General features: G+C 41.7%; 1 protein-coding gene across 1 annotated transcript in view; it reads left to right on the top strand.

Moving 5' to 3' along the window:
• The window catches only part of ADAMTS12 (ADAM metallopeptidase with thrombospondin type 1 motif 12), a 263,062-nt gene that overhangs the window by 220,294 nt on the left and 22,573 nt on the right, over positions 1–20,195 (top strand). The window contains exons 17-18 of the mRNA XM_026649042.2: positions 4,161–4,287; positions 14,903–15,113. Coding sequence (XP_026504827.1) covers positions 4,161–4,287; positions 14,903–15,113 — 338 coding nt within the window. The remainder of the gene's footprint in view (positions 1–4,160; positions 4,288–14,902; positions 15,114–20,195) is intronic.

Raw genomic sequence — 20,195 nt, 5'->3', positions numbered from 1 at the left:
GGGTAGTGAAGACCAGCCCTAAGAGTGTCACAGCTAAATACAAGATCAAACAGATAGTTTAGCATAAGTTGTTAGTACATATTCTAAAGGACCATTCAAGGTGAAATGGCCAGTTTGTTGCCATAGGACAAAAAGGGGGTTAGAGGATTACCAATTGTTGGAATAAGCTATAAATCCACAAACAAGGGAACCTAGGCAGACCCATAGTATCTGGCCACAGCACTCTTACTGAAGGAATATCAGGACTCAGAGAAACCATCCTCAAACTGCTCACCATACAAAGGGCCATCTTCCTCCAGTGCACAACCGACTTCTTCCACAAACTCCATAACATTAACAACCTGCCTCAGAACACCATCCTTACCATCATGGATGTCACTTCCCTATACGCCAATATGCTTCACAATGATGGCATAGCTGCCAGCCTCAAATATTTACAAGAAAATGCATGACCTCAGATATCCACCCCAAAGACATCACCCAACTCATCCATTTTATCCTCACCCATAACAATTTTACATTCAACAACAAACATCTTGCCCAAACCATGGGAATAGCCATGAGTATTAGGATGGCTCCCCAATATGCCAACCTCTTCATAGGCCAACTTGAAGAAGAATTTCTGGACAAATGCGAAACCAATGATATACCTGAGATACATTGATGATATTTTCATCCTCTGGACAGACGACTTAATCTTCCTCATAGATTTCCACCACAACTTGAACGACCAACATCTGTCCGTAAAACTCTGTCTGGAACACTCCCACACTAGCATCAACTTCATGGACACGGCCATCAGTTTCAACAATGAAACCTACAGACAACTATATACAAGAACTCCATGGATCACCACACCAACCTTCATAGATCCAGTAACCACCCCAAACACACCAAGAAATCTGTTATCTATAGCCAGGCACTCAGATATTGTAGAATATACACCGAGGAGAAAATCCTGGATATACACCTTAACACACTCAAAACTGCGTTCACCAAATAGGGACCCTCCACCAGAGAAGTAGATAACATCATGGAATGGGCCATCCAAATACCGTAAGAGAATCTGCTTTTAGAAATAAAACCCTCTGTGACCATACATGCATAGTTGTCACCTACCACCCCACACTGGAACCCAGATGGGGTATCATCAAACAGCTGCAACTCATACTCAATGGGGACTCCATCCTGAAAGAAATCTTTCCTGAACGCCCTCTTCTGGCCTTCAAGAAACCCCCCCAATCTCTCCAAACTCATCATCAGAAGCAAGCTCCCCACAAACCAGGACACACCAATTCAAAGTGGCACACGACCCTGCCACATCAACAGATGCAAAACCTGCAGACATATCTCCACTACTACCATGATCAACACCCCCCACTACTAATCTTTCAAGATCCATGGGTCCTATACATGCCTATCACAACATGTGGTGTACCTCATCCAGTGCACTAAAAGCCCCAATAACAACTATGTGGGTGAAACCAGACAATCATTACGCTCTTTCACACATGAAAATAATAAAAGACAAAAACATCATATCACTTGTGGGTGAACATAAAGCGATCACTCTATATCTGACCTATCAGTCCCCATCCTCAAAGGAAACCTGCTCAACGCTTTCAAAAGATGAGCCTAGAAGCTTAAATTCATAACTTTGCTAGACACTAAAAATCATGGTCTTAATAAAGACACTAGATTTATGGCTTATTACAACAATCTGTAGCCTTCTAACTCCTTTTTGTCCTATGACTTTAGGGGTGTTAACGGGCCACTTTAAAAATGTATACTAACTGCTTATGCTAAACTATCTGTTCAATCTAGTATTCCGGTGTGACAACCTTAGGCCAGGTCTGCACTTGAAACTTACACTGATATAACTACATCACTCAGGGGTGTGAAAAATCCACAGCCCTGAGCAATGTAGTTATACCAACCTAATCCCTGAAGTAGACAGCGCTGTGTCTACAGGAGGGCTTCTCTCGTCAACATAGCTATTGCCTCTCCTGGAGGTGGAGTAGCTACACTGATGGGAGAAGCCCTCCCAGAGGCATAGATAGCAGCTGCTGCAGCATTTAAATGTAGATCTGCCCTCAGTACCTTTCCTGAACCTGAAGAAGAGCTCTATGTAGCTTGAGAGCTTGTCTCTCTGACCAACAGAAGTTGGTCCAGTGAAAGATATGACCTCACTCACCTTGTCTCTCTAATCCCCATGTAGTCATTTACACCAGTGGGTCTATGCAGTTCATCCCCATGCCGCAAAACTTTCATTTCCTCTTGGGGGCAAGGTGGGTGAGGTAATTTCTTGTATTGGACCAACTTCTGTTGGTGAGAGAAACAAGCTTTCACAGAGTTCTTCAGGTCTGGGAAAAGTACGCAGTATCACAGCTAAATACAAGGTGGAACAGATTGTTTAGCATAAGTAGTTAACACGTATTCCAAGGGACCATTCAAGGTGAAGTGGCCCATTCACACCCCTCCAGTCATAAGGCATGTCTATACTACAAAGTTAAGATGACCTTACATCGACCTAAGTAGGCGTACACACTACAGCAGGGGTCGGCAACCTTTCAGAAGTGGTGTGCCGAGTCTTCATTTATTCACTCTAGTTTAAGGTTTCGCGTGCCAGTAATACATTTTAATATTTTTAGAAGGTCTCTTTCTATAAGTCTATAATAATATAACTAAACTATTGTTGTATGTAAAGTAAATAAGGTTTTTAAAATTTGTAAGAAGCTTCATTTAAAATTAAATTAAAATGCAGAGCCCCCCAGACCAGTGGCCAGGACCCGGGCAGTGTGAGTGCCACTGCAAATCAGCTGGTGTGCCACGTTCGGCACACGTGCCATAGGTTGCCTACCCCTGCACTACAGTATTCCTGCTGTAACTCACCCGCTATGTCGACCTAGTAAATCCACGTTGACGAGAGGCGTAAGGCTTAGGTCGACGTAGGTCAGGTGACGTAGTGTCTGTATAGACACTGCATTATTTGCGTCGCTGTTGGCTGTCAGCATGGCCGACAATTTCACTGCTGATAGGATCTCTGTTTTGAAAGTGGGGGGAAGGGTGTTCCAGCTGTGAGCCCCAGCAGTGCTGACAGCTGGAGCCTCACTGCCCAGCGCTGAGAGCCTGGGCTGTGGGCTCCCCGCAGAGCTCCCAGCTGGAGCCTGGCTTCAGCCCAGGCTCTCAGCTCCCTGCTCTGCATGGAGCACCCAACTGGAGCCTGGCTGCCACCCAAGTTCTCAGCTCCCACAGAGCAAGCTCCGTGCAGAGTGTGGAGCTGAGAGCCCGGGTGGCAGCCTGGCTCCAGCTTGGATCTCAGCACCGAGCTGAGAAACTTGGGCTTTCAGCCCCCTACACAACCCCTCTTAAGTGAGTGCAAGTGCTCCTGGTGAGGATGTGCATCATCAACAGAAGGAGGGGATGGACATGAACCCCTGCAGTAATTACTGCAGTGGCTATGTTAGGTTGACTTAACTTTGTAGTGTAGACGTGCCCATAGGGGGTGAAAGGAAGCGGGGGGAAGCAGCTGAGGGGGAGTTGTTAGTGGGTTATAGCTTGTTGTAATAAGCCATAAATCCAGTATTTCTCTGATATACTGGGACCGACACCGCTACAATAACACTGCATTTCCTCTGTGGGTCAATGGAGAGAGAGCATCTGGTGTTTGTTCATCCTTTATTCCAGCACAGAGGAATGGAGTGCGAGTAACAAATGCAGAGCACACAATCTAAGCAATGACTGTGTTTATCTTCCCAGTGGGCATCTGAGCCCTTGTTATCTGTTTTAGCTGTATCTCTTTGGTATCTGTTTTAGCTGTATCTTTTTTTTTTAAAGGGACAGAAATATTTTTTCCAACCTTCTGAGATGTGGCCCATTGTATATTGGCTAAGATATTTCAAGTGCTGCGATATGCTTTTTATTTTTCTAAGAATAATAAATTAGGAGGGAATAGTCCTCTCCTTTTGAAAGCAAAACTAGTACAGCACAAGTGTTGCTTTTCAAACAGCCTCTGCTCTCGTTTCCTTTTTGTTTTGAAAACCACAGACTCTGCCACATAGTGGGGTGGGCCTGGTAAACCAACATGATCAGTGTCCATTGGGAATGGAGCACAAAGGTGTAAGGATTTAATATGCATGGAGAAATTATTATTCTCACAGGTGTTCAGCGACAGACAGCCCAATGTGTGAAAAGGGGGGGAAGTGTGATCAAAAACTCCTTCTGTGACCCAGAAATGCAGCCAAATGGACGACAAAAGAAATGCAATGAAAAGGATTGTCCACCCAGGTAACAAACGCTGTGAATACTAGGATACTGTACAGGAGCACTATTCAATGTGTTGTATTCTAATTCAAACATAGTATTCAGGGGAGGCAAAGAACACAGGAATTGCAATAACAATTCAGATCAATAGTCCATCAGTGGTCTCCAACAGTGGCCACTACCAGGTGTTTTAGGGAAGAGTGAAAGAAACCCTGTAAAGGACAATTTCAGAATTATCTGCCCATAAGAGAAGTTTCTTACGATCAGTTAATGGGTAGTCTATGCCATGAAGCATGATTATGTGTATATCTCAAATATTTTATCCTAGCTAATAAAGCTGTGGATATATACCAGTGGTTCCCAAACTGTGGGGCATGCCCCCCTAGAGGGGCATGGAGGAACATTTGGAGGGAGTGTAATGGGGTCCAGGCCAGCCCCACAGGGGACAGGAAGGGAGTGCCACCGAGCCCGGCTCTGCCCCCAGCTCCGCCCCGGCCCCAGCGGCAGCTCGGACTGCAGTCCCCAGCCCCGACCGTGGCTCCCAGCCCCAGATTCCAACTATGGATCCCAGGGGGGTGCGGACAGGTTCCATTACGGGTAAGGGGGGGGGTGCAAAAGGTTTGGGGACCACTGATGTACATGTTACCCTTATAAATATCTAACCATTTTTAAAATTTTGCTAATCTCTTAGCTTTGATATCATGTGATGAAGGTTAATATCTCACTGTGTGTTCGAAACAAGTATTTCTTTTCAACAGTTTTAAATCTTCTGCTTTTCAGTTATATTGAATGTTCCCTTGTTCTGGTATTAGGAGGGAGGGTAAATAGGAATGCCCAATTTACCTTCTCTGTACATTTATTATTTAATACACTTATGTCCCTACTTATATGTTTACTCTCTCTAAACTAAACAGTCCTGGTCTTTTCATTGTCTACTCTCATGGAAGTTTTCCCATGTCCCTATTGCATTATGTTAATTCTTACTCATCGTTGTTGTTGTCTATCTCTGGACCCTCCCTTTCTGCTACATCTCTTTGTGGGATGGGGCAACCAGAATTGAATACAGTATTCTAGGTGAGAGCAAACTATTGATTTATATGTAATGCACTATTTTTAGTACTGTTTTCTATCTCACTGTTTACATACCCAAATATTTTTTGCTTTATTTATTTATTTTTGACAACTGTCCGTCACTAAGCAGATGTTTTCATTGAGCTGTCCGTAATGATTCTTAAGGTTTTTTCCTTAGTGGTTCCAGTGAATTTAGAACCAAGCAATGGCTGGAGTAGTTAAAATTATTCCTTCCACTGTGTATAACTTTGCATTTGTCAGTACTGAACTGCACGATGGATATTGCTGCTTTTATATAGTAAATAATGTACAGATGTTAGGGGGATTAATGGTTTTATTACTTGTTCCTGCAGCATTTCACAATTATGTATGATGTCTCTTTGGGGAAATATCTAGGAATGCTGTTCCAGCCTATGTAAATCATTTTAAAAGTATAAAGAACGCAGCTTGGTAGTAAATCTGTGCAAATTGCCAAGGAAGTCAATTGACAGCAGAATCAAACTTATTAACTAATGGCTTCCATAATAGCTGAGGCTAAACTGAACACACAGGAGCATTTATATTTATAAAAATATAAATTAAGCTCTTTATTCCAAAGTCCCAAAGAGAAATGACTGGGTTATTCAGAAGTTAAAAGATCCTTAAAGACCATATTATCTAGCTTCTGCTGCTTACATTTGGAAATCACTGTTTCTCTTCACTAGCAGTCAGAGCCTGCTGTAGGAAATTAGATTGCTGTAAATCATCTCTTAGTGATTATAGAATTATGTTAAACATGACTTGTTGTGCCTAGCTTTCTGCACACTGCAGAAGAGATGCTCTAGCTTAATCCCAGTCTGATTGACAGTTCTAAAACCATTTACAATTCTTTCTGTCTCCTTTGGTAAATGTCCTTTATAGAGTACTAGTGATAATAGTAAAATATTGATAACGTGAAATGCAGGAGATTCATAAAACATAGCGATAGGGGGTTGGTTGTTTATTTCTCTCTTCTTAGTTGTGATAATTAGTTGCCTGTGATGTATATGAGCTGCTGGACAGCATAGCTACTACCCGTAGCAGCACAAAATCATAGAGTAGCCCTGATTTCTGATCATTAAAAAAGAATAAGTAAGAAACAGAATAATAAATCTGTAGTTGCATTTAAAGCACACACACAGCACGTGAAGCATGGAACTTAGGAGCCCCTGTTCTAAAAACACAGGCCTCTGCTACTTGAGTAATGGGGGATTGCTGTTCCCTATCAAGCCTTATAGCAATATATCCTCTTTGTAGACTGCTCACTACAAGGCAATACGATCACAGACTGAGTTAGTGCTAACATTTCATTCCACAATGGCCAGTGGTGCATGCGCATGCGCGCTCGCACACACACACACACACACTAGCCATGGACTCATAGTGAGCTATTGCAATTATTTTCTAAAGCTTTGAAGCCCACAGCTAGGCTCCTACAGCTGTGTCATCTACAAGCCAGAAGGATGGCTAAGCTTCCTCTCCGCAAAGTATTTATTTATTTAGTGTGTGCATAGTCATCTAGCCAAGCGATGGCATCTTCAGTGGCGTGATGCAGTTCTTCTGGATCCTCCAATGGCAGGCACGCTAGCAGTTCAAACTAGGAAAGTAAAGTAGTAGTAAAGCAGTTTCTTTGTTTTGACGAAAATCAGAGTGACAGGGAGATGGTATTTCTGCCCTTGAAAATAGGGCACACAGGGAAGTATTCACTTGCTGAATCTGTCAGAGATTCTAAGGATACAGGCCTGACTATACTCAATGCTTGTTAAGAACTGAGAAGGGATTTGGAGGGTCAAACACAACGCAGTCATGGATGGACCTTTGGTTGGCTATGTAACCATACCCCTGGATTTCCTGGCTCCAGAACTAAGTTACCATCAAAGGCAATGCTCTTATTAGCCGGTCATCCACTTTCCAACATGCAGATCAATTTCTCAATGGAAATGTATCATCAAAAGCAGTCATGAGGAAGTTTTCTTAGATAGCTTCCTTACCATCTATTGGATCCCATGGACTGAAAACACGTGACCACAAGATTAGCCATCATACTATGAATTCAAACCGAATCATACAGGAGCTGGAAGACATTCCATTCTATTGCTATGCAGCTTACCTTTGATAAAATGTACATAATCATCAGCGTGGCTGCAAGTCGCTCAGGGTCATGTCTTGACTTCCACCTTCTCAGCTAATAGATTCCAGGAAGTTAGTTGGAAACTGGTTAAATCACAGGTTTCTGAGAAGTCGGAGTCCAAACATTCATATTTCTTAGGCGATTGGAGGCATATGATAAAACTCTTTTGCCCATTCTCTAGTTAAATAATCTGGAGCTACAGAAGACATTTCTAAAATATTTTATTGCACACAAATAAGTAAAGTGTCAACTCAGAGTAGAACAGAAATGGTTGACTCCTACAATGGGGAGCTAGCATTTGATGGAAATGCAGATATGACAGCCCCATTAACTAGAGTGTTATTGACAGGCAGCAGCACAGAAAGATGCTGGTATGAACCAATATAATTTGCAATTATATTGCTTGGTTGGTAAGCAGGTGTTTATCTTTATAGATGCTCAGTATAAAATTCATTGTATTGTCCCGAAAGGAAAGAACGATGTATTTTCTTTACTTACACTCTTCTGTACCTACCAAATGAATAGAAATTTTCTTCCTTCCATCTAAAGAAAATTGCCCTGGTCTTTTTTTGAGATGAATACCTGCTCAGCCAAAATGCCCATAAATAGATCATTTGAAGTCTTCAATCTCCTGCCATCTCAGCGGTGTTCTGACATTCTCAAGGAAGCTTGCTGCTGCTTTTAGAGAATAGAGAAAAACTATTTTAACCACCGCCAACAGTTTGCTTAGTAAATTCCAGCAATCGTAAAGGACAGAGAGTATTGTTGTTATTTGTATTACAGTAATACCTAGAGGTCCCAGCCAAGATTGAGGCCCTATTGTCCTGGGTGCTGTACAGAAACATGCTAATAGTAATACCTAGGCCTGTTCATCAGTATATCTCAAAATGCTTTACAAAGGAGGGCAGTATCCCTGAGGCCCAGGGAGGGAAGTGACTTATCCAATGTCAATGTGAATTGAACCCAGACCTCCTGCACTCTAGTCCAGTGTGCGATCCATGACACCATCAGAGACAATCCTTCCCTCAACATGCTTAAACACATGCTGAAAAAAAGGAAGCATTATTATTTCCAATATTTTTATTGGGGGAGGAATGAGGCACAGAGAAATTAAGTGATTTCTCAGGGTCACACAAGAATAGAACTCAAGATCGCCCAAGTCCCAGTGTAGTGTCTTAACATGGCCATCATTATTCTGTTTGTGGAAGCAGAAAATTGCCTGTCCAACCTTAATTCAGCCCTCTTGTGCATATGCATTATGATACATTAGACACAGGCCAAATACTATTGTTCCACAGGACCCCTGCCTCATTCAGTGCACTGGATGGAACTGCTTTGCGGACGGATCAGGGTTGTGTAGTGAGTGAGGCTTTGTTGGTAGGACCCCGGTCTCGTTTCTTGCAAAATTTGGAAGGTGTGTAGTGAATGAGGCAGGGGATTGCAGGAAAAGAAAGGGTGGGTGTCAAGACCGAGGCAGTTGATTGTTGCCCTGGAGAGCTGGATTCTATCCATGCCCCTGCCACAGAGTTCCATGTGATGGTAGGAAAGTCATTTAAACCAATGCACAGGAAAAATAGTATAAAATCAAACAACAACTTTATTAGTTTTAAGAGAGAGCTGGACAAATTCATGAGTGCTATTGTGTGATGAGGTTGCTTGTGATGGTGGGGGTCAGACTTCTGGTTTATGTTTTATGTTCCTAAAAGCTCATCCTTCAAGGCTTCAGTCAGCCACCTCCAGGGGTCAGAAAGTGATTCCTCACCACCACCACCACCCCAGATTTTTTTAATTTTCTTCCTCTAAAGTATCTGGGATGGCCACAGGTGGAGATGGGACACTGGGCAGGGTGAGGCCAGGTCTCTGAGTGGCACCGAAGTTTTCTCCTTCAGGTTCTTGCTGGCTGGTTCTTGCTCTCATGCTCGGGGTCTAATTGATCATCATATGTGGAGTCAGGAAGCAATTCCCCACCCCCCGCGATCAGACTGGCAGTGACTTTGGGGGGTGGTTTCGCCTTCCTCTGCAGCACGTGGGTGTTGGTCGCTTGCCAGGATTATCTGGCTATATCTCATTTAATCATTTCCCTGCCACTGCAGGGGCCTCAGAAACTGGTGCACCTCAGTCCCTCCTAATCTCTCCCCATGGTACATAATAGTCTAGTCCCCTGTGGGCTGTAATACTTTGGTCTAATTTCCATTGTTGAGTTTAGTGTGTGGGTGCTGGGTGGTGTTGGTGGCCTGTGATATACAGGAGGTCAGACTAGCTGATCTAGTGGTCCCTTCTCTCCTTAAACTCTGTGACTATATGACTCGATGTAATTAAAGACTGTGTTGTCCTGCATATGCACAAGGGCACCAAACTGAGGATGCACTGGCAACCTTCATTCTGACATTTCCTAACTGGAGTGCTTGACTTTGTAACCGTAATGTTCTTTTAACCTAGCTTTTTGTGTGTAACAATTTATTACTTACATGTTACTAGTCCTGGTCTAGCTATGTCCTTTGACAATGTATCAGTTTATGGAATATGGGCAATGTTTTTTGCTTTATATTGAAAGCTGATCGCCTGAGTTGGCAAGAGCCACCCAGTAAAGAAAAAGTATCAGCGATAGAATGTGTGTATGTGAGAAGGGAAAGATGGAGACTAAGAATTTAGGGCTTCATCCTGCAAGCTGCTAAGCACTCCCTCAAGGTGCTGAATACTGCTGAGGTCTGTGGGAATGAAGAGCACTCAGCACTTCACATATGTAACGTGAAGCATACAAGATGTTCCATTAAAGTAAATAGGACTATTCACATGCTTGAGGTTGCACAGGTGCTGAAGTGCCTAGCTGGATGTGGTGTTTAGATGCTGCATGTGATTATTAGAACTGGGAGCACTGGCTGTTGGGAGTCTGAAACTTCCACTGTAAATAAAGTTCTGTTGAAGTTGTTAATACTTTGCTTGGTGGATACAACACTGGATCAGGGCCTTACAGAACAGTAGAGGTTACAAAAAAAAGAGCTGGAAAGAAGATCTGGAAGGTGAGAGCATCACACAAAGTGAATTGATTCAGTATTTTTCTTTACTGCTGCGCTCCACTGAGAAGATTTGGCAGTGTCTTCTCAACAACTTGTCAATTTCACTTTGCTGTTTGTACCTGCATGGAGGGGAAATGAAACTCTTAGAGACAAGATGCAGGAGCACACAAGTGGTAAGATCCAGGGCCTCGGTCAGGATTGGGGTCCCAGTGTACTGTACAAACAAGTAGGAAAAGAGTCCCTGCCCCCAAAGCCTTTCTATCTAATTTAAGAGAAAATGCACCAAACAATAGACGGGAATGGGAAAGGGAACATAAGGAGGACCAGTGATGAGAACAGATGGTTACACAAATTAGAAGTGTGCACAGCTTGATGGCTCAGTGTCTTTTTTTAATTGTATGATTATAAATAAATTGCTGTCAGCAACCCTCATATCAGTGAGAACCCTTTTGCAGTTGAGTGAAACTACCAGGGGACAGAGGATGGGAGTAGAAACTGAGGAGCCAAATTAGAGAAAAAGATTAGGATGGGGGAGGTAAGAAGCACAAAGAGGGATGTATTGCAGAATAGGATACATGGCAGAAAAAGAATGAAACCTGACACAATAATAATTTATTATGTATTTATTAACATGGGAATATTTATTTTACCATTACTCTGCTTTTGTAGTAAGCAATATTTTGCCCACAGTCATGTAGAAAATAATAGCTAGCTTCCCAGAGGTAATGAACTGATACAAATATTTGCCCTGTGACTAACAGAGGAAATGGTAAGAAGTGACAGCAAAGAGGCACATTATCGCTTTTTGGTGACACAGCTGAAATCCCCTGATCAGGTAATTGAATAAGTCAGATGTTCAGTCAGCATGAATTGAAGTGCTTTCAGAATAACATTTAATCCAGTCAGCAGTGTATACAGAAAATATCAAAGGTAGTACACAGTAATTCAATTAGTATAGTAAGCATTGGTTCTGTTTCATATCGTACACTAGAATTCAAAATATTAATTCTTTGTTCATATGAAGCAGCCAAGGTTTAGTGGGGGGAGGTTTTTTTGAGTGGAGGTGCTTGGTTTTATTTTGTTTTGTTTTTGTTGAGAAACAAGATTAAAAGTGGATTGTGGGAAATTTTTCTTAAAACACAGGGAGCTATTCAAGTACACCTAATGATCTTGTTTAAAGTACTTTTAAACTTCATTTAAGTAGTTTTGCCTTTTCAGTTGTAGGTTGGGTGGCCATCCCCCTCTGTCAGTCTCTGAGGGAGGCCACGCCTCTTTGCTGTCATGTACCTGTAAAGGTGCTCAAAGCGGGGAACTAGCTTCACCTAGTGCTCCGGTCGTCTGGCCGGGCAGAACAGGACGGCAGTCTGTGAGCCCCCAGGCCCAGTCAGGGTAGGGAGGCAAAGCAATTGAGTGGGCTCTGGCCTCTGGGTACTCTTCTGGCTCTGTCAATCTGTTTCTTCACTTCAGCAGGTGGGTATTGTAGTTTTAAGAATGCTTGATAGAGATCTTGTATGTGGTTGTCTCTGTCTGAGGGATTGGAGCAAATGCGGTTGTCAGTGAGAAACTGAAGAACTGGAATTAATTTGCAAACTGGACACCATTAAATTAGGCTTGAATAAAGACTGGGAGTGGATGGGTCATTACACAAACTAAAAACTATTTCCACACGCTAATTTTCCCGCTACTGTTACTCACACCTTCTTGTCAACTGTTTGAAATGGGCCATCCTGATTATCACTACAAAAGGTTTTTTTTCTCCTGCTGATAATAGCCCACCTTAATTGATTAGTCTCGTAAGAGTTGGTATGGCTACCCCCATTTTTTCATGTTCTCTGTGTGTATATATATATATCTTCCTACCGTATTTTCCACTGCATGCATCTGATGAAGTGGATTTTAGCCCACAAAAGCTTATGCCCAAAAAAAGATTTCAGTGTACATTTGGACTCCATCTCCTATGAGCGAGGCATGTTTCTTTCTGGCTATAATGCACTCTTACTGAAAATTCAGACCTTGTATTAGCATGTGCTCATCCACTGAAGCCAATGGAGTTGCATCTATGAGTTTGAAACCTTTACATTTTACCCAGAGGGTCAATGAGAGCTCCCACAGAGGTAGCCAGAGCTTAACCCTCCTTGTTGAGTCTGTCTTGGCTATTTTGGGGACTGAGGACATGGCTATTTTGAAATGCAGGCAGCATTGCACACCTGTATCACCTCCAAAGCCTGCAGAATTCCTCACAACCCTACAGATCAATGAATCCTACAGATTTTGGAATTGTGTTAGTCCTTAAATATACCTGATCATGTCTTAAAATCAGATAGATGATAAACCAGGAAATGCTAGGATAATAAGCCCTTATTTCTTTCCTAGCATTTCTTGTGTAGTACTGTAAGTTTAACAAGTAATAGGTCAATTTCTTGATTAAACCAGTGTAACTCCAAGTGTATTAACTTCATTGGAATTACTCTAGATATAAATCGGTATGATCTAGAACAAAATTTGACACCTTGGTTCATGTTCTGAGCTATACTTTTATTTTATTTTAGCTTTTAATTTGATTCAGAAAGCAAACAATCAGAAAGGGAAGTCTAGGGTGAAGAAAGAAGATATTGTAATGTGATGGCTAGAGCTGGGCGATTTTTTCCCCAGTGAATAGTTGATTCATCAAAAAATGAAGTTCTGGTCAATCCAAACCTATTCACAAATTTCTGCAATGTTGAATTTGCTGAATAGTTTCAACCAAACAGAAAAATCAAAATGTTTGGTAATGTTGATACAAAATGTTTTATGCCTTTCTTACAACCTTGAATCCCAGGCACTCACCTGGGGTGTGGGAGATCTGGGTTCAGTTCCCTCCTCTGCCTGATGTGGAGAAAGGATTTGAATTTCAGTCTCCTACGCTGCAGGAGAGCACCCTAGTTACTGGGCTCTGGGGCTATAGCCTGGTGTGGGACTCTCTCAATATCTCTGTTGAGTGTGTTCCACCATATATAAGTAATTAAATAGTCATTGGAGCAGGGATTGTACTTGGGTCTCCCCTATCCTAGTTGAGCACTCTAACCATCAGGTTATAGAGCCATTCTCACTTTCTCTTTCCCTGGCCCAGTAACTATTCATTGGCATTGATAGTGGCAATTCATATAGTCAGGGAAAGAGACCCAGAAGAAGATATGGGACCTACTATGTCTGTAAGCTAAAGGACAATTGTAGAAAAATGGTGTAATTGTCTTACTATGAAACTATTACTAAGAAGAAAGAAATCTAACAAATGGTATAGATGTTAGGTCAAAATCAGGGCTCATTGAAGTCTACTCACTCCAGTAGAGTTGCACCTACTTACACCGCTGAATCAGTCTCTGTGACTTTGCAAGCATCTGTTTAGTTGCCAGTGTGAGGTTTCATAGGGCATGCCTGGAGCTCAGGGAGCGCATGTCATTGTTTATGATGCCTTCATGGACTTGTAGTTCACAGCTGGGCCAAACTTCCATTTCAGCAACTTGTGGCCCCCTTCTTGCCTGGGTCCCTGCAAATGGTAAGGCCACCCAGAGCTCATTAGATAGGCTTTGCAAAACCTAATAAAAATATTTCAAGATGAATCACAAAATGTCAGTGCTTCTCAGATGGCCTTTGCCCTCCTTTCTTCTGATGCAAGCCAGCCATGCAGGTATCTGATTGTATAGAGTAGCCTCAGAAAACATAACAGGAAATAATTGGATGAAATTAAGGAAAAGCTAAAGCAGGGTGACTCTAAAGAAAAATCTAATTGTGAGGTCTATTACAATGTGAAATATTGCCCTAAAGGAAGCAGTGGATGCTGTCATTTAAAACTAGACAAAGCACAGGAAAATGTGCTATAGTGAACAATCCTTTATTGACAGAGGAACAAATGAGATGACCTGTACAGTCTCTTCCACTTCTAATTATTGGCATAACCATGGACCTAGTCATTTGTTCTCATTTACTTTCAGTAAGATCATAATGAGCAAGTGAACAATAGGAATGAATAAACAATGAGCAAGTGAACAATAGGAATGAATAAATAAAATACAAAACTTCCTGAACAGCACAGATATCAGTCATAGTTAGGCTTGGAAGAATCCCCTCAATATGGCTTATATTCTTAGGTATTCTAGAAATATAATCTTCAGCGTCTACTGCTGATACAAGATCAGTGTCTGAACTGCCCATCAGATACTTGGCACAGAATGGAGGGGGAAAGTTGCTTAAGGTGCTTAATATTTTCTATGAAGAACTTAAATACAAGCCCAGAATTCTTCATTATGTTACTTCTTCTGTATTGTCTGAGCCTCCCCAAAGCTACCTTTATCTAGCGTGCCTGCAGTGGATTAATGGTTTTTGTCCTTCTGATGTTCTGCATTCCCTTTGACTTGGATTACAGGTGGTGGGCAGGAGAATGGCAGAAGTGTTCAACCACCTGTGGCCCAACAGGAGAGAAGAAACGAACTGTCCTTTGCATCCAAACAGTGGGATCTGATGAGCAGGCATTGGCTGCTAAAGACTGCCAGCATCTGCTTAAACCAAAGACCCACCTTTCATGCAACAGAGATGTTCTATGCCCATCTGACTGGACAGTGAGCAACTGGACTGAGGTAAACACATGGCAGTCAAAAGAACTAACGCTTCTGTTCTGTCTCCACCCGACTTCAAATTTCAAGGTGGAAAGTCTCTTCAGAAGGAATCATGGGGAGATGTAAGAAAGAGAAACAAGTTACCAGTGCTCCCATCTCTCCAGAATTGATAATGAACCTATATAACCAGCTATATACCTAAACCAAAGCCCTGGTCTATATCCAGGTTCAATTACTAGTTCTGAGTTGAAATCTACAATAGGCCAAATCCTAACTCAAAATCTGAACATTTTTATAATGGCAAAAGATTTGGAATTTGAATTTCAAGTTTGGAAGTAGTAAGATGGGGGGTTGGTTCTGCAAAAAGATACAAAGCTATTTCCAGAGTCATTCTGGATATTTGTTTCAGGCCCTTCTCTACAATAAAGGAGTGATGGATAAAAGCAATGATAATGATGCCCCTTCTTCTGACACCAGGTTGCCATTCAGACACTAGCATCACCCTGTGCTGAGCAGTAGCAGAAATCTCTAGGGTCTTGCAGGCTGGCTTCTGAGTGAAGGCAAAATCAGTGATGCAGAGTCTGGGTATATTCTATATGTAACTTCCTTTACTTATACACATGCACCAGTCCTGGAACAGAGATGGTCACACAGCATACAGCATTCTCTTCTTCCCAGAATCTCAGCCCAGTGCCAATGCCTCATTCCCAGAGAGCAACTATAGACACAATTCTTGAGGCAATTGGAGACCAACACTCCCATTACTCTCTCAGATCCCTCTCTCCAAAGACTACTGCCTCTCCACAGAATCTTGCATTGAAAAACCGAACACCACAGCATGCCCTCCCAAGACTGAACATTTACTCACATGTTAGGAAAAAGAACTTGAAGACTATGAGTAAGTCTATACTGCAATTAAAAATGCACGGCTGGCCTGGGCTAGCTGACTCAGGCTTGGGCTGTGGGTCTCTTTAACTCTTGTGTAGACTTCCAAGGTTGGGTGGGACCTCCCACCTCACAAGGTCTCAGAGCCTGGGCTGCATCTCAAGCTCAGATGTCTACACTGCAATTAAACAGCCCCACAGCCCAAGTCCCATGAGTCCAAGGCCAGCCACAAGTGTCTAATTGCAGTGTAGACATACACTATGTGTAAAAGAGCTACATGGTAACATCAGCCATAACAACAATAACAATACCTCCAAAAATGAGCCTGACCAAATACTTGATACAGACATGCCAAACTTTCTATCCAAATCCAGTTCTTAACTTGGAGGCTTTTTTCTATTTCAACTTTAGCATTTACATAGTGCTTTTCATATTTACCACGTTTAACAAATATTGATTAGCTAAGTAGCAAAAGCCTTCCAAGCGCCTGCATATTCAAGCCTTTCGGAGTCCAGATATCAGCACTGCTATGGAAGAGATCTGGGAGATTTTGTAGCATTTTATATTGGCACACGGAGCTCTAAAGCCCTCATTCTACTTTGTAAACTGTATCTCCTGTATTGCAACATTTGACCTTGCTATGTCTCCCTTGACTACAATTGTCTGTCAGAACTCCAGACTGTCTGCACATCCTTGAAGTGGTCAGTAAATAATGTACAGTTATTTTAGTGGCAGCCAGTGACCTACAGAATGAGGTCATCAAAATATTGCTATATCAAATTTGTTTTAAAATAGTAGAGCATAACTTCTGTGTGTGACTCCATTAAACTCATTTGATATCTACATTATTACAGCCTTTTATCTCTAGAAGGACTTCACACTCCTTAGAACTCTTCAGATCCACAACCCTGATCCTGCAAGGTGTTCAACACCTTCTTATCCTACTAAAATCAATGGGAGCACTTTAATTTTAATACAGGACTAGATCATTCAAAGATGCACACACAAATATGGACAGCTACCGTGTCATTCTAAAATCTTTTTGAGTGTCAACCACAGTTTAAGGGCAAGATCTTCAAAGCCATTTATGGGATATTAAGTCCCATTTCCCATTAAAATAATTGAATTTGGAATGTCCAATTCCCATTAAAACTAATAGGAATTAGGATCCAAATAATCTGAAATTTTGAAAATCACAGCCAAAATGTCTGGGTCAGACTGGCAATAAAGTGCAAGAAAACTAGAATGAGACTGGTTAGTTTCTTCAGAAGCAACAAATACAATGTCAATAGTTAGTTTTGCGGATACAGACTAACACGGCTGCTACTCTGAAAAATGTCAATAGTTGTCATCTTCATCCTTAATCAAAATCTTGTGCTAGCCATTTAAATTAATTCAAAAGGACAGAACCTCAACAGAAGCAAACGAGCATAGCTCAGGATCTGGTCCCACATGTAATCTTCAAAGTTCTTTAAAGACAGAGCCATAGATTAAATGTATTGTTGCAGCTGTGATCTACAGAGAAAATATGTAGACATTTATCAAGCTCACTGGCCTTATTTACTCAGGATTTTTGGAAATTCTCCCACCAAAGTTCCAGTAATGGTACAGCTCAGCACATGCTAGCAGTGGGGATAATGATTGTATAGAGTGGGGGAATCTGCTCAACATCTTAGATGTCTGTATACAAATGCAAGGAGTGTCGGTAATAAACAGGAAGAAGTGGAAGTAGTAGTACATAAGCTAAATTATGGCTCTATTGGTGTAGAGGGGTATAGCTTGTTCAGGAAGGACAGGCAGGAAAAAAAGGGAGGTGTAGCATTATACATCAAGAATGTATATGCAGGTTCTGAGGTCTGGAAGGAGGTGAGAGGCAGACCAATTGAAAGTCTCTGGGAAAAGATAGAAGGGAGGAAAATAGGGGTGACATCATGGTAGGGGTCTACTATAGACCACCAAATCAGGAAGAAGAGATGGCTGAGGCATTTCTAGAACATATAACAGAAATATCCAAAACACAAGATCAAGGAGTAATGGGTGCTTTTTACTACCCAGACATCTGTTGGAAAAATAATATGACAAAACACAAAATTTCCATTAAACTATTGGAATTTATTGTGGACAACCTTTTAGTTTAAAAAAGGGAATGAAGTAAGTAGAGGGCTTGCCATTTTAGGTTTGATTCTGACAAACAGGGAGGAATTGGTTGTGAATCTGAAGGTGCAAGACAATTTGGTCAAAAATGATCATGAATTAATAGATTTTATGATTCTAAGGAAAGGAAGAAGTGAGAGCAGCAGAATAAGGACAATGGATTTCAGAAAAGCAGAATAACAAAATCAGAGAACTGGAAGGTGATGTCCCACAGAAAGAAAAATCTAAGGATTAAATTTGTTCAGGAAAGCAGGCAGTTTCTCAAGGAGACAATATTAAAGGCATAACTGCAAACTACCTCATGTGAAGGAATCTTAGGAAGAATAGTAAGAGGCCCATATGGCTACATAGTGAGGAAGAAGAACTAATAAAGGATGGCATCAAAAAGGCTGAGGTATTAATGTTTATTTTGCTTTAGTCTTCACTAAAAAGGTAAAAGTTGACCAGATACTCAACACAATTTATATTAACAACAAGGGGGAAGAAATGCAAGCCAAAATAGGGAAAGAACATTTTAAAATAATATTTAGATAAGTTAGATGTATTCAAGTCGGTAGGTCTCAGATGAAATGACTATAAGATGGGTGTACAAATGGTTGAAAGACTACTCAAAGAGTAGTTATCTATTCTAATCCTATCCTCCAAAATGCTACTAGTTATCAAGAGTTTGCTGTCAAGGGCGTATCTAGTCGGGTCCTGCCGAGGTCAGTCCTGGGACTGGTACTAGTCAATATTTTCATTAATGACTTGGATAATAGAGTGAAGAATATGCTTATAAAATTTGTGTACAGTCTTTCAACCAGAATTGCACCCATCTTATAGTAATTTCATCTAGGCCACCTTTCCCTAGTTTGCCTATGAGAATGTCATGTAGGAAGGAAAAATCAAAGGCACAACTACAAAATGAGGAATAACTGGTTAGGTGGTAGTCCTACTGAAAAAGATCTGGGGGTTATAGTGGATCACCAATTGAATGAGTCAACAATGTGATGCAGTTGCCAAAAAGGCTAATATAATTCCGGAGTATATTAACAGGTGTGTCATATGTAAAATGAAGGAAGAAATTGTCCTGCTCTCGTCTGCACTGGTGAGGCCTCAGCTGGAGTATAGCATCCAATTCTGGGTGCCACACTTTAGGAAAGATGTGGAGAAATTGGAGAGTGTCCAGAGGAGAACAACAAAAATGATAAAAAGTTTAGAAAAGCTGAACTATAAGGAAAGGTTAAAAAATCTGGGCATGTTTAGTCTTGAGAAGACTTGCGGGGGACTTGATAACAGTCTTCAAATATGCTAAGGGCTGTTATAAAGAGGATACTGATCAATTGTTCTCCATGTCCACTGAAGGTAGGATAAGAAGCAATGGGCTTAAACTGCTGCAAGCGATACTTAGGTTAGTTATTAGGAAAAATCTTCTACCTATAAGGGTAGTTAAGCTCTGGAATAGGTTACCTAGGGAGATTGTTAGGTCCCCATCACTGGAGGTTTTTAAGGACAGGTTAGACAAACACCTGTCAGAGTTGGTCTAGTTTTACTTGTTCTTCCCTTAGCGCACGGGGCTGGACTTGATGACTTTTCAAGGTGCCTTCCAGTTCTACATTTCTATGATTCTGTAACCTGGCCACTAGTGTTTCTACCATCATGCCACCTAGACCTGCTTTGAGCAGGGTTAGATGAACCAGTGGCTAAAGTGCCAACTATCAGTCTTCACTAGTACCATTGCTAGTACCTGTAGAGCTAGAGAAATGTGGGGAAATTTCAGAAAAATCTCAGCATAGATACAGCCACTGAGGACTATATTGTGCCTGTGGGTGTGGGAGGAAGGTAGAAGAAGCATTCTTCTCCATTTGCATAAGGACCAGGCACAACTGCAGACCTTGAAGTCATTAAAACACAGTGACTGCTCCCCATGTAGTCTGCTGGATGGAATGGCACAGAAAACCCAAGGGATTGGGAGGGTCAAAGAGGAGGCAGGCCCATGGCCTTTCCACAGATCTTTCTGTACTAGGCCATAGAGTGTGCCCTTCAATTGGCATATTGGACTGATAAAATAAGTTACAACCTACA

This window comes from Terrapene carolina, unplaced genomic scaffold, assembly GCF_002925995.2.
Source record: "Terrapene carolina triunguis isolate 2854851 unplaced genomic scaffold, T_m_triunguis-2.0 Scaffold69, whole genome shotgun sequence".
NCBI classification, from domain to species: Eukaryota; Metazoa; Chordata; order Testudines; family Emydidae; genus Terrapene; species Terrapene triunguis.
The sequence above is the reverse complement of the archived record's forward strand: the minus strand, read 5'-3'. Positions and strand labels throughout refer to the sequence as shown.